General features: G+C 43.0%; 1 protein-coding gene across 1 annotated transcript in view; it reads left to right on the top strand.

Moving 5' to 3' along the window:
• Positions 1-6654: 6654 nt before the first annotated feature.
• LOC103748702 (zinc finger protein 84) overlaps positions 6655-14884 on the top strand; it is an 86149-nt gene continuing 77919 nt past the window's right edge. The window contains 2 exon segments of the mRNA XM_029555141.1: positions 6655-6849; positions 11391-11517. Of these exon segments, the coding sequence (XP_029411001.1) occupies positions 6847-6849; positions 11391-11517 (130 nt within the window). The 5' untranslated portion in view covers positions 6655-6846.

Consider the following 14884-nt stretch of genomic DNA (forward strand, 5'->3'; position numbering starts at 1 on the left):
CCATCCAGTTCTGGGTGCCACAATGTCCTTAAAATTGTCCTCTGACTTTCACATTTTCCATGTTGACCATGCACACACACAAACATAGTTAAAATACATAGTTTAAATGCATTAATACTCTATGTACGCTTGAGTGAAGTTCTTTCTTTGGTCTATCATTTTTGCCCAATCTGGGGTGAACAGAAGGTTGTTCAGGAAAATTTCAATCAAAATTTAAGAAACCATTGCACAGTTATACAGCAAAGATGATGTTTGGAAGCCATTGTTTTGTGGCTTGACTTCACATGGAATTCCCCAGGAGACCTGAAACATTATTGATGCTGGGCTTGTAGAATCTGCACTGTGACTTCATTGGTCTTGCATAACTTGCCTTTGACAGAGTTTTAAATTCCTTCTAGAAATCTCTAATATGAGTCAGAGGTTAGAACCTTCAGTTGCAGGGTTTGAGATGTATTAGCTGTGCATGACATTAGTGTGTGTGTATGTGTGTGTGTGTGTGTGTGTGTGTGTGTGTGTCTTTGCCCACTGCAGCATCTCAGTTCCAAGTGGAAGAAAATATTTTTGACTAGTTAAAGCCAAAGAATAAATTCAAGACATGCACCCTTTTTGGGATACCTTGCTTCAAGAGAAAATACATTCTCAGTGGACACATCTGTATGAATGACACTCACTTTCATAGGAAGATGATTCATGCAGTCATTGGATTTTGTCTCTTTGGGAAATAAAAAACATCCTACAAAACCAAATGACATGGAAATAATTTGCATGAATGTGGAGTGCAGCACATGTGTTTTCAGCCTACGATAAAAATTGGAAAAATATGTCATTTCTTTTTACAATTTTTTCTGATAAAGTTCAAATGTTTGTTTTGATTTTTAAAATGTGATGCCTAAAAAAGTTTATATTTATTGGAATACATGTGACAATGAAACCTGGATGAGCACTATCAGAGGAAGAAAGAGAACCAGCCATAGAGGGGCACAGGGTACTGAGGTAGTGAGGAGTGAGAGAGGACAAAGTTTAGTGACACACGTGTTCAAAATAAAATCTGAGGTCCAGGGATCCCATCAATATCCCACAAAGAACTTGTGGAAAAAGCAAAAGCTAGATGGATTTTATTTTACAAAAGACTGATAATGATGTGTTTTCAGTCAGATACAGCAAACACATAGGACCCAGAAGCTTGATAGGCTTTTGTCACTAACATAAGTATACCATGTCTTTTCCAGATTTGTTGGGGCCTGACCTCACACTTTTTTCCTGGTTTTAATAAGTTGTGGTGGTTTCCTAATCTGGCTTTGTTTTGGGCTGAAACTTAATATCTCCTAAAATAATCCTTTTGATTCTATTTCTTAATTTTTAGTGTTTGGCCTTTTTGAGACAGGATTTCCCTGTAGACTCAGCTGGCCTGGAACTCCCTGTGTAGTCCAGGCTGGCCTTGAACTCACAGAAATCTGACTGCCTCTGCCTCCCAAGTTCTTGGATTATAGGTGGGAAAAAGCTTTTTGCTTTTTCTCTTTAATTTATAATTTTTCAGTCCATATTACATGTTTAAAGCTTGATGTGAAGCACTCCTGATAGCTCTCATGGTGAATAACTTTAAAAAGGACTATCAGTCTGCCTGAAATAGAAAAACCATACCATAATTTATCATACTAAATTCACATAATGTGGAGAATAAGGAACAAAGAACAATGGCCCCTAAAAGCATTTGGAAAGAGACAATATTGGAATGCTCATTCTTTTTAGTCTGTCCATGACACTATAACCAGAAAGTGAAAATCAGAGGTGCTCAGGGCATTTTAGGACAAAAGCAATCATGGAGCCACTGAGTCTCAGATAGGGAAATAATCTCTATGTCAGAGGAAAAAAGGCTTGGAGAAATCCAAAATAGTCACCCTTCAAATCAGTAAATGTCATAAAATGATATGCAAATCCAAAAAAATCCCCTTTAAAAACCAGTAAAATTCATGTAAAATAAAGTAAAAATTTTAAACAGTCACTTTGGAAACCAGTAAACGTACCATAAAAGAAGTCAGAACCCCAAATAATCTCCTTTAGAAACAGATCAAAACAAAGTCAAAATTCAAAATCCCACTCGGGAGGTCTGTTATTACCTCCTTGGTATTGTGGGGTGTTTCAGAAGCAGAAAATTCCCAAAAGAAAGCCTTTATTAGCTGGTGGTGACCATACTGGACATTTGAGTCCCAAGTGCAGCCTTGAGTCATCTTTGCGGCAATCTTTTACACAGAAAAACCATATCTAGTGTGAAAAGTTTGAGTTTCCAAGTGTTTTAGCTTAGGGATGGATAGCCCCTCTAACAATTACTATTCTGCAAATGCAAGCCAAGCACGAAACACAGAAGTCATATATTTGCAGTTAGCAGGAGCAACCGGAAACACACTGACCTATTCTCTAGGCAAGCACAGTCTTGTTGACATGTTTTCAAACTCATACCTCAGTGCAGCTGAGCCACACCTACTATTCCCACACCCTGAACCAAGTGCTTTTAGTTTTCAGAGTCTAGATTCAGTCTGGATTCCAACATGGTGTAGCTATGGTCAAGAAGATGCCTTATCACAGTATGCCATATTTACCCTATCACATGGCAATGGAGCTGCCCCTGCCTGCGGGGACCCTGTACAGGTAAAGCTCGAGGGGGACCACTCCCTGAAAGGAAAAACGGGCGAGAAAGAAGAGACGGAGCCCAAGTAAGTCCACTTGTCAAGGGTCCTCTTTATTGTACTGCAAGCTTTCCTTATATACAGTTTGTATTTAGAAGGGGTTGAAGAAGCTGGTCAAAAGGTTACAGCATTTTTATGGGTATGGGAGGGGGACTGAGCAATTCAGCAACGTGACTGACCGCCAGGTGTTCCAAGATTACTGCATGACTTATCTTTCTGAGAACTGTTTGCAAGGGGAAGAGAAAGATAACCTTCCGAAAAGGAAAAACATTGCAAGAAGATTGGGAATCATGATTAAATACCTACAGTCCAGGGAATTCACAGGGTAATCTGTCCCCATAGGAGTCAGAGGTACTAGTAAGATTCTGGGTGTCACCTGTTTGACTTATGGAACAGGTTGGATTAGTCAAGATGGTGGCAAGGTCATAAGATAACTGCCATTTTGAAGATGTCATTAGCCAAGATGACAGTAAAGTCATGTGGCTGTCCCTAAATTGATGATGTCATGACCCAAGATGGTGACCTGACTATGTGGTTGCCTCCGTCTTGATGAGGTCATCAGCCAAGATGTCCACAAAACCACATGGCTATTTTCTCCCTATGGTGATCTTGACTCCAAGATAAAACGTGATTGTTGCATGAGATCCACGTATCTAACAGGTTAAATGGAATGCACACAGTTAAGTTAGAATGGTAGCAGGAGAAACTACCCCCAGATATGTAGGCTCTGAATAGGAAAGTAAAAGAAAGAATTCATGATCTCAAACCAAGGGAGGGAGTCCATGTTTCTTACCAAGGGAGGGATTCCATGTTTCTTACCAAGAACTGTAATTATGAATGCCCAGAAATGCCATCTGGATCTCCTCTCCATGTTTCCGGGGCACTTTCCCCCCTGCATCTTTCCCTAGTTTCTAGTGCTCAGTCCTACATACAAGCTGTAGGGGAAAAGGAACTCCTGAAGGAAGCAGAAGAGAAGGGTGGGTGTACCCACAAATGTGACCTTGACTCCATTTTGTTTTACCCAAGTTCATCAGAGGCTGAGATCAGACAAGACCTGCGGCCCTCCTGAAACGAGGAGAAAGTAGGTCCCCTAGAGGGTTCTTGGTCTTATTCATAAAAGAATTTGAGAAGGACTTAAATGGAAGGTTTTACAATTTATTTGAATTTTAAAGAAAAATCCTCAGGGCAGGCAAGCTGTAATCTTGGCAGCTGCCTTGAGGAGGTGAATAGTGGGAAGAAGGAAAGAAAGCCATGAAGCCAGGCAGGTTTACAGCCTGGATAGGAGGTCAGACACATGGCTGTCTGGCAGCTACATGGCTGGGAGAAGGAAGCTTTAGAGAAAAAGTAAAGAAATACAAGATGCTAGGGGCAGCCTGACGTATGTTTAGAAAAAAGATTTGAAGAAGAAAAGGAGAAATTATACTTTTCTGAGAAAAAATACAAGATGCTAGGGGCAGCCTGAAGTATGTTTAGAAAAAGGATATGAAGGAGAAAAGGAGAAACTACCTAGACTGCCAGGGACTTACATGTCTGTGACTGGGTTGAGGAGTTCTGTGCTAGAAGGCAGGATTCCAGGCAGGAAAAATTCACCACCTCATTAATGCACCAGGTATTCCACCCATCTATTTAGCATAATTCAAGATGGACCTGCCTTCCTAGGGGTCATTGTACCACCAGGTGATTGAAGAGTGAGATTAGAAAGATGGATCCTCCAACAGATAGACTAGGGATTTTATAGTGTTGACCAGTTCAACTTTTGGGACTATTTGCTACTCCAATACTCTTAGTTGACTGGAAGCCAAGTCCCTTAGAAAACAATTTGTGAACAATAGTCGACCCTGATTTATTTATTTAAGAAGAACATTTTTTTCCCATTTCTGCTTTCCTACCTGTGCCTTTGAATGCTAAACAAATAATATTTGACATTTAAAAGAAAGTTAGGAATTTGGGCTTCTTCCAAGATGGAATTAGAATCCTGGATTGAGTCCCCAAATTTGTTAGATATAAAATGTAACATCCAAGGACCCCATCATTACCACACCAAGAATATGTGGACAAAGTGAAAGTAATTCTCCCAGGCAGACTTTACTTTTGCAAAACGGTGCTGATGCAAGCACACAGGGCAGGGCAGATTGGTTGGCTTTTATCTCTAAGGCATGAGAACTGTCTTTTTCCCATTGGCTGAGATCTGACCTCACAGTCTTTCCCAGTTTTATAGTTTAAAAGAATCTTTGCAAAGGGAGGGGAAAGAGCTCCACTACCCCAGGCCAGCAGGTTCCAGAATGCGTCCCTGCTTTTCTTTAAAAAGACTCACACAGTTTGGAGGGACTAAAAGAAAGAATTCCTTATCATAACCAAGTTGTACAGAGTTTGTATAAAGGACTAATATTTACTGCTTCTTTCTTTAAAAAAATATTTTTTATTTTTGTGTGTAAGAGAAAATGGCATCAAATTCCCCTAGAACTGGAGTTGAAATGTTGTTAGCTTCAATGTGTGTGCTGGGAATCAAAGCTGAGTCCTCTATAAAAGTAGCCAGTGCTCTTAACCACTTATTTAACCAGCTTCCTATTTACTGTTTTATGTATAAGAACACCAGAATGAAACAAATCACCTTTAAGATAACTGATAGGGTTCAGATTCAGGTGACCCCCACACCCAGAAACCATAAGGCTCCTAAGAGGAACTGAGTCAACCAACTCCCAGCCACCTGCGAGTTAACTAAAGCAGCTCTGGGAAGTTAATGACCAATGTATTATGATCACCAGAGCATGCTCCACAGGCTGACAAACAGGCTTCCCAAGCCCTTAGCTGCAATTAGTTCTTGGACCCCTGTAATTGAAAAGATGTTTTCAATGAGTAAATGTTTTCCTGGATAAGTTTCAGAGGTACAGACCCCATGCCTCCCTGAGCAGTAGCCCCCCAAACAGTCCCAAACAGCAGAAAAATATTCTCTTTTTCCGCATTCTGTCCCTTTATAAGCTACCCCTCTGCAGCCATTAGGCTGCTGGTTCTTCCTCACACGCGAGTTGACGACTAGCCCTGCCAAACCCAATTAAACTCTTGCTTTGCTAGAGTCCTCCTTGTTTCTGTTTCACTGTGATCCCAACCCCTGCCACATTTTTATTTAATAACAACAACAAAGTAAAGATAAAAACCAAATAGTTCCTCTTCACGTTTGGTGGTTGAACATTCCCAAGTCTAGGGAATTGATTTCCATTTCAAAGTTCAGGCTCCCACCTCAAAACTGCAGACATAGATAATTACTGAAAATTAAAGGAAACTGCCATGATATTATTTGCTATTGTGAATAACATGTGTCTTTATACATAACTTGGAAGCTGACATAGCTGTTAGAAATAAAAGCACTCCAGTTGAAAGTTTCTTGGTAAGGCAAACCACTTCTGATCAGAAGGGTGCCTGAACAGAGAAGAAAGCACATTTCCTTAAGATGGCCTTTACATTTATAGCCAATGCAGGAACGTAGCTTGACAGGCCTTCCTTAAGCCAAGTTCAACCACTCAATCTAAACCTGATTGGCTAATTTAATAAGGAAAGGACGTTTTAATAAGAATCTTTAAAATTTAGTTACATGGGGTTATGGCCAGTCATAAAGAAGTGCAGGTGATAAGCAACAGGTAGCTACTGTGTGCAGCATGGGACCTTGAACACACTGATCTTAGACAAAAGCTGGTCTGTGAGTCAGTTCTGGCTTCTTATTCTTTGAGAGCTAATAGGTCCCCTGCTGGGAAGAACAAATTGGAGGTAAAGAAAATGAAGATGGCAGTTGACTCTTGAAGCCTCTATTTTACATAACAGTAAAAGTCCTTTGAAAGAAGAGGCAGGACTTTGAACTTATTTTTCCCAAGGTGGCCTTACATTCAAGAACTGCTACTCTCTTGGGAAGCTCCGCTTAACACACCCATTGGCCAGGACGCGCCAGTCTGGCTTCCTTTGCCTCGGGTTGGTGCAGGAACTGTCACTCAGGTTGAAGCTGCAGTAGCGTCCAATTGGAAGCACTGTTGTGAAAGGAACAGGACCGCACGCAGGACGCGGGACTTCCGTTCTGCGTCCTTTGCCGTGGCCCCCTGGAGTTTCAGGATCTTGTGTCTGTAGCTCCGTCGCCCGGTGACCAGGCGTTGCACTGCTCGTCTGGAATCCCGACATGGTGAGCGCGGCGTTCCTAGCGGGGAGGGAAGCTGTGCACCCCGAGCTGGCTGCCGCGGCTCCCCGTCGTCCCTGCAGACTCCCCCGGCTCCTGCCTTGGCGGGGCTGGGCCGGTTCCGGGCAGCCCTGGCGTCCTGCCGGTCCCTGCACGGGGACTTGAACCGGGTGCAGCCCTGTGTGCAGCTCGGCCCTGGAGCTTATGGCCTAGTGCTGAGTGGGAGGAAGAGTCTGCAGGGCCGAGCTGGGGACGCCGGACTGCGCAGCCGCGACGCGGTGCTGGAGTCCTAAGGGCGGGAGGTGCTGGGCAGTCGGGTGGAAAGCCCAGGCGCCCTGTGACCCAATGCGACTTAATCAGCTAGGCGGTGGCAAGTGCTTATCTCGCGCACAGGCTCCTTCAGGGTTTTCCTGGATCCTTGGCCCCCGTCCTCCCCGCCCCAACCGCAGGCTGCACCTTTGGTTTGTATCTCCTCCTGTCTGTAGAAATCTAGTGATGATATATCTGAATATGTGTGACTGGATGTGGGACTCCAAGTCTGGGTGCTGCACCCCCATGTTTCCTTCACTGTCACTGACTCATCTTTCCCTAGTGTCTGGTGGGTCTCCTAACACCGCTTTCTCAGGAGGCCTTTCCTTTATGGCCTTGGAGTCTATGGGTGACCTGAATTTGACACTTTCCCTCTGAGCCACTTTCTTCTCTTTCTGTCACTAGGGATGGAACTTAAGGATTGGTTCATGCAAAGCAGGTGCTCTGCCCTGAGGGAAGCTAAGTGCTGGGCCTGCTTAGTGTTCTTATTAGCATGTATTGATGGTGCATAATAGCGTTTCATTGTGACATCTTTATATGTGTGTGTGTAATGTATTTCTGTCTTATTCACCCCATTACCCTCTCTTGACCCCTTCCCTCTCCTACGGATCACCTTCTTCTAAGTCCCTCTCCCACTTCATGACTTTTATCTTTCAGATCCATGTGCATCGGGGAGGGGTTGATTATAGGATCATGGGCCCCAAACCAGGTACTGAACCCCTGAACAGTCTCCAGCATCTGTCATCAACTGCTTATAAATTATCAAGGAGGAATGGGACCTCGTGAGACCCTTCCCATCTTTTGCTATTTTTGTTTCTTGAGACAGTGGCTGGCCTGGCTAGCCTTGCATTTCCATCCTGCTCTCTCAGCTGGGAACATAGAAGGGCCACCTCTCTGTTCTTCTTTGGGGAAGTCAAGAGCACAGAGCAGGAACCAGCACTGGGCAGGAACCCTGGTCCCAGCGGTCCTCCTGCCTCCCCGCTCCATTTCTGCCTCTGCCTGTGCTTCCCTGGGCAGGTCTGGACAAGGGGAGAAGCTCTGAATGTCTCTCTTCCTGAGGGATCCTGGCACCCAGCAGTAGCCCTGGTGACACCAGGGGAATCGGGATGCACAAAACAAGAGTCTTGGAGACTGAGGAGCAGATGTTATGAGAGACAGTGGAACAGCAAGACCCCCAGACCGTGGAACAGGCCTCAGCCAGGGACCAAGGCCAGACTCTAAGGCCATGTTGACACTCTCCAGCCTCCATTTTTGCTGCCTCCACAGGGAGGGAAGAAGCTGAGTGGTTGGGGGCATGGCTCAGATGTTCAGGAGCAGGAGAGGTGGGCAGATATGGGTTCAACTGCCCCCATTGGGTCTTAGCCTCAGAGCTTCCTGATTTCCCTTGTGAGTACTGGTTGTTGGGTCAGAGAGAATGGAAGAGGATGATGAAGATTGGGAGAATTCGGGTGCAGGAACTGGGGACTGCACACCAAACTTGAACATGGAACTTGTGGGTCCCAGTCCTCTGTATGTATGTCCCTGTGTCTATGCAGTTCTGTCCCTCCATAATTTGCCACCATCCCTTCTGTGTCTGTTTGTGTGTTTCTTTTATCCTTTGTATTTGATTGTACAGATAGGGTCTCACCCTATAGCCTAGGGGCTTATGACAGTCCTCTTATCTTAGCCTCCTGATAGCTATGAATTTATAGGTCTCTGTCTGTCTGTCTCTCTCTCTGTCTCTCTGTCTCACACACATTTACTGAAACGGCATGGAGGCTACGTCTGGCTTAGGCACCAGCCAGGTGGATGATTTACTAGGGATGCAGGATGCTTGGAAAAGCTGTGCACAGAGGTGTCATCCCTTCACTCCTTTTTCTAGATGTCTCCTTCAGTGCTTTGTTAAGGTGAAACAAAGGAGGGAGGCACAGACCTGGGTCCAAATCTCACCTGAAAACCAGGGATAGTGGTGCAGGGCTATAATCTCAGTTACTCAGGATACTGAGACAGGAGGATGTGTCACAAGTTTGTGAGGTACAAAGTGATTTGCAGGTGGCCTTGAGCAATGGCAGTACTTGAGAGTTCCTGTGAGAGGAGGTCCCTGAAAAGTTGCTCAGGTCCAGTTTCAGCAGTGTGGAGCTGCCCATGTCTCAAAACTGGGACAGGAGAAGCAGCTGTTGAGGACCCTCTTGGGGAAGGTAAGATAGCAGTGACTGGGGACTCCTCAGGGACCAAAGAGGGAAGAGAAAGGAAGCCAGGCATCAGCATGCTCTGCAAATGTCTGATTTTCCAGATTGTTCTGCTGCTGAGGAAAGCCCCAGCTTCCATAGCAGCCTTACCTCCAGTGTCAGAATATAGGATGTGGAATGAGGATGGCCTAACCTCTGCTGCCTCACCTCTTCTGTATGGTTCGTCTGCTTTCCCAGAGCTTTCCAGCCATGTGGGAAATAAGGTCCCAAGTCTAGAACCCTGACCAGTAGCTCTAGCATGCTGTGTCTCAATAAATTCCTAAAATGCCACCTCCCTGAAAGCATTCTCAATTATTGACATCTCTTTTTTCAAAACTATGTATGTATTTTATGTGTATGTGTGTGCTAACATGTATGAGTTTGTATGTAACATGCATGTAGAGACAGGAGCTGGCATGAGGATGTGGGGAACTGAACTAGAGTCTGGGACCTCTGCAAGAGCAGTTAAGTGCTCTTATCCACTGAGCCATCTCTCCAGTCCCATCAACATCTCTTCCAAAATATAATCAACTACTTGTCCTCGTAATGTATGCTATGTATCAAACATATACCTTGGAATTTTATTTTTGTCAGAGTCTGGGAGAAATGACTTTTGGGAGAATTTGATTCTGTTTGTGAACATACCACATAAGAGGAAGCTGAGAAGATTGACTTGAGCCCTTCTGAACAATCCCTGTGCCTTCCCTGGAGACAGACATTTTATCTGATGCCTTTGTGATGAGCTTGTCCCTTGTAAACCTTATACCACAATGTCCCCTCATCCCAACTTCTGCTCTTTATGACCTCAGATGTCAGAACTGCCTGCCCCAGGTGCCCACAGCAGCCATGTTTTTTTTATCTCTTTGAGGGTCTAATGAGAAAGAACACTTTCTAAAATGGCTGTGATCATTTTACACATCAAGAAAAGAGTACCAGAGTTCCCTTTTTGCCATGCCCATGTCCTCTGACATTTGTAATCTGCCATTATTGTGACATGGCCAATCTCACAGCTTTGCTGAAACCGGAAGTCTGCTGTTTCTTGCATTCAATCCCTGGTGCAAATTTGTTAGAATCCCAGCTTGAAATAGCCATGGGAAGAAGGTAGTAAATACTGAGCAGTAGACAGGGATTTGTTCTGTTATCCTCTATGTTTCTGCTGGGTTTTAGCCCATAGGAGTGTCATATGCTTACTGAAAAAAACCTTTTCCTTCCTTCTTTCCTTCCTTCCTTCCTTCCTTCCTTCCTTCCTTCCTTCCTTCTTTCCTTCCTTCCTTCCTTCCTCCCTCCCTCCCTCTCCCTCCCTCCCTCCCTCCATTCCTCCCTCCTTTCCTTCCTTCGATCTTGGGGAGATTTACATGTGCCAGATATTTTTGTTTCAGATCTTGGGAGTTTAGCAATTATTGCCACAGTTGACTAAGTTAAAGCTGAGGCACTCTGTGAGTGGACATAGTCCTTCCTGGATGAAGTGGTGGCCCTGGCGGTCCAGGTATGAGCTGTTCAATGGGTTCAGGAAGAGCTGAGCTCTCAGCCACGCCGCCAGAAATGGTTCCTCTGTTACCCTTGAGGGCAAGTGAACTGTCAGCAGTGATAGCAGTTAGCAAAGCTTGATGGAAATTCTCTTCAGCGAATTAGCACCTCACCTTGCATCTTTGGGTCTACTCTATAGCACAGTGCTATGCCGTAGCCCTGTCATCTGCCTTTTCATTTTCTTACTCGTAGTAACTTAATCTTACTTTCATATGATGAGTTTACAGATGCCTTCTTAATAAGGCAAACCTTACAAGCACATTTAGTTACTATAAATTTTGTTTCTATTGTAATTCCTTGGAGATCACTTTACTCTCATTCTCCTGCATCCCTGCACTAACACAGAGGGAAGATGTTTGCATTGGTTTTTATTTGTCCCATGATAGAGAACACAAGTAAGACTCTAGCTTCTCTATGACACTGCTAAGACATACACACACATAGAAAGGTGAACTGTGTTCCCAGTGCTGAGGCCTTGGCTTGATGAGAACTGTGTGGTTACAGGGGCTGGTGTCATTTGAGGATGTAGCTGTGGACTTCACCTGGCAGGAGTGGCAGGAGCTGGATGCTGCTCAGAGGACCCTCTACAGGCATGTGATGCTGGAGAACTACAGCAGCCTGGTGTTTTTGGGTGAGTCTGATGCCCTGTAACTCTCAGTAGCACTTACATCCTTCCTGGTTGATATCTGTAGGAATCATTGCTAGCTTTTAGTACTAAATTGATAAACATTTTAACTGACATGTACTAATGTCATATATCAATGGAGAGCAGTGTGGCTTTGCAGTACTCATCAGATGACACCAGCTGATATGATTATCAACTTGGCCATGACTTGATTTTGTTGAGAATGTGAAAATTCTCTTTAATAGCAATTTGAAGTATTTAATTTTTGTCAACAATATTTTTCCTACTGCACTATAGAACATTAGAAGTTCTATGTCTCTTCCAAATGTACCAAATAATTCCTAGCCATTCCCCCTTCATCCCTCCATGCCCTTTCTCCACTCTGGTAACCACAGTTTTCTCTACTTCATTGGAGTCACCTTGAACTTGCAAGAATAATGAAATTGTGCAAGATTCTGCTCTTTGTGGCTGACATATTTCACTTATCTTGTTTCTTTTCTAGGCAGTCATACAAAAGAAAAATATTTTTACCCATTATGGAAGAAGTCAGCTGCCAAAAGAACAATTCCATGTATTCGTACTTGGTAACCCAAAGTGTATTTGCGTTATTTAGAGAGCACATGAGACTCTGACATCTAGACCACTGAAAAGCCAAATTCTAGTCATTTTTCACCTCTATGGCACAGACATCTGGGCAGAAGGATTTGGAATCTCTGTGGAGGGGTTCATGACAGTCTTCTAAGGGAGTGTTAATGACCCTTTACCATATCATAGACCTAAGAGCTTGCTGTATCTGTTTATTTTACTGCTGTGTTTGTGTGGGAAGTTTTCCTCTAGGTTACCACACTGGCTCTTTTTAAGGTAGTGGTGGTTATTTCTAGCTCAGTAAAAATAATTATGTTCCAACCTCCCAAAAAGCTATACATTTCTGTCCTTGTGAGGTAGGAGATTTTTTTTTGTGTTTTTAATGGATAAATAACATTCAGCATATTTTTTCAAATAGTTTATATTTTTTATTGTTTGGCAGTTTCATACTTTTTTTTTTATAAAAACTTTGAGAATTTCATAAATGCATATAAGGTGTTTTGATCAAATCCATGCCCACTCCATCCCCTCCAACATTCCCACCTCTGAAGAGGTAACCCTAAAATCTTTTAAGGGTTAATTACAAGCTCCCAAATACTTTTGACATTTTTGGCCTTGGAACAGAGTATGTTGCTAACAGGCTGAAGGACATAATTGACTTTTACCCAAGCAACTGGCTACATTTCTTTAGGGTCTTTTTTACCCTAACTGCCTAGCCAATTCCTACCTCCTATTCTTATCACACCATCCTCTGAAAGGGTTACCCAGATTGCCAATAGGGAATAGGGATGCCAGCCGCTCTGGCTTCTTCCATGCTGAACAGGCACACAGGGTGAGGCGATTGGAGTACCCCTTCAGTGGGTCTATCTATAAAACTCCCAAATTGCATAACTCCTGTCTCTAAGGGGAGAAGAAAGTCCTTGGATCATGAATGGGACATGTGAAGGAGAAGTAAAGGCAAGAGTAATTAGCATTACAAATTCTAGACAGGGAACTAGAAAAAAGTGAGAACAGGGCTTTTTCAAATGTTCATATCAGAGTCCATTGGAATTTCTTGACAAGGACTTCCAAAAGCATCCCTCTATTGTGTTCCTCCTCATTTTTCTTTTGTCTTCCAAAGCTGGACTTGTTGGCTGGGAAGAGTAGCTGGATACTCAGGTAAGGGTCCTGTGACCCTGCTTGGCACTCCTTTGATGAATGAGCACAACCGTCAACAAGCCCAATTGTGACTATGTTTAGCAATCAGGCTCAGCGGAAGTCATGATGATGGTAGTTATTTCATGCAGAAGGGACTGCTGTATAGCATCATCTTATTAAAAGGACCTGGAATTTAAAAGGATTTGCTGCCAGGAGCCACATATGAAGGAGAACATACGTCATTTGTTTTTCTGAGTCTGTTACTTCACTTAGTATAACATCCACTTAGTTTCTACATCCATCCATTTACCTGCAAATTTCATTATTTCATCTTTCTTTACTGCTGAATAGAACTCCATTGTATAAATATACCACATTTTTGTTAAACACTCGTCATTTGGTTGATTCCATCTCTTAGCTATTGTGAAAAGAGCAGCAACAAACATGGTTGTACAAGTGTCTCTGCAATAGGATGAGTCCTTTGGGTATATGCCAAGGAGTGTTATACCTGGGTCATATGCTAGGTTCATTTTTAGGTTTTTAAAAGTTCTCCACACTGTTTTCCATAGAGGCTGCATGAGTTTGCAATCCTACCTGCAGTAAATGAGCATTCCCCTTTCTCTATATCCTCACCAGCATTTGGTATCATTTGTTCTCTTGATCCTAGCCAGTCTGATTGGGGTAAGGTGATACCTTAGGGTGATTTTAATTTGCATTTCCCTAATTACTAACTATATTGAACACTTTTTGAGATGTTTCTTAGCCATCTTTATTTCTTCCTTTGAGAATTCTCTGTTTAGATCTGTAGCCCATCTTTTAATTGGGTCATTTGATTCCTTGATTCTTTGTTTTTTGAGTTCTTTTCTGTGGGTTTTCTCTTTATTTTTTTGATTGCTTCTTTAGCTGTACAGAAGCTTTTTAGTTTAATGAGGTCCCACTTATTGATTGCCAACCTTAATTCTAAGCAACTTCTGTTGATTTAGAAAATCCTTTCCTACACCTATATCCTGTAAGTTACTGCCAATATTTTCTTCTGGTAGTTTCAGGGTTTCCAGTTTCACACTGAGGTCTTTGATCCATTTGGAGTTGCCTTTTGTTCAGGGTGAAAGATAAGGATCTAGTTTCATTCTTCTGCAGGCAGAGATCCAGTTTTGCCAGCACCATTTGAGGAAGATGCTGTCTTTCCTCCATTGTGTGTTCTTAGCACCTTTATCAAATATCAGGTGGCTGAAATTACGTGTACTCAGGTTTGGATCTTCAATGATGTTCCATTGATCTATGTGTCTGTTTTTGTGCCAGTACCATGTTGTTTTTATGACAATGGCTCTGTAGTATACTTTGAGATCTGATATAGTAATCCCCCCAGCATTGCTCTTTGTGATCAGGGTTGCTTTGGCTATCTGGGGTCTTTTGTGCCTCCATTTGAATTTAAGGATGCAGTTTTTAATTCTGTGAAATATGTCACAGGGATTTTGATTATGATTGCATTGAATCTATATATTGCTTTTGGTAGTATGGTCATTTTAACAATATTCATTCTTCCAGTCCATGAACATGGGCAGTCCTTCCATCTCCTAGTGTCTTCCTCAATCTCTTTAATGATTTAAAATTTCCATTGTAGAGATCTTTGGTGTCTTTTTTGGTGTCATAT

The sequence above is a fragment of the Nannospalax galili genome, unplaced genomic scaffold (genome assembly GCF_000622305.1).
Source record: "Nannospalax galili isolate Female #2095 unplaced genomic scaffold, S.galili_v1.0 scaffold664, whole genome shotgun sequence".
In the NCBI taxonomy this organism is placed as follows: Eukaryota; Metazoa; Chordata; class Mammalia; order Rodentia; family Spalacidae; genus Nannospalax; species Nannospalax galili.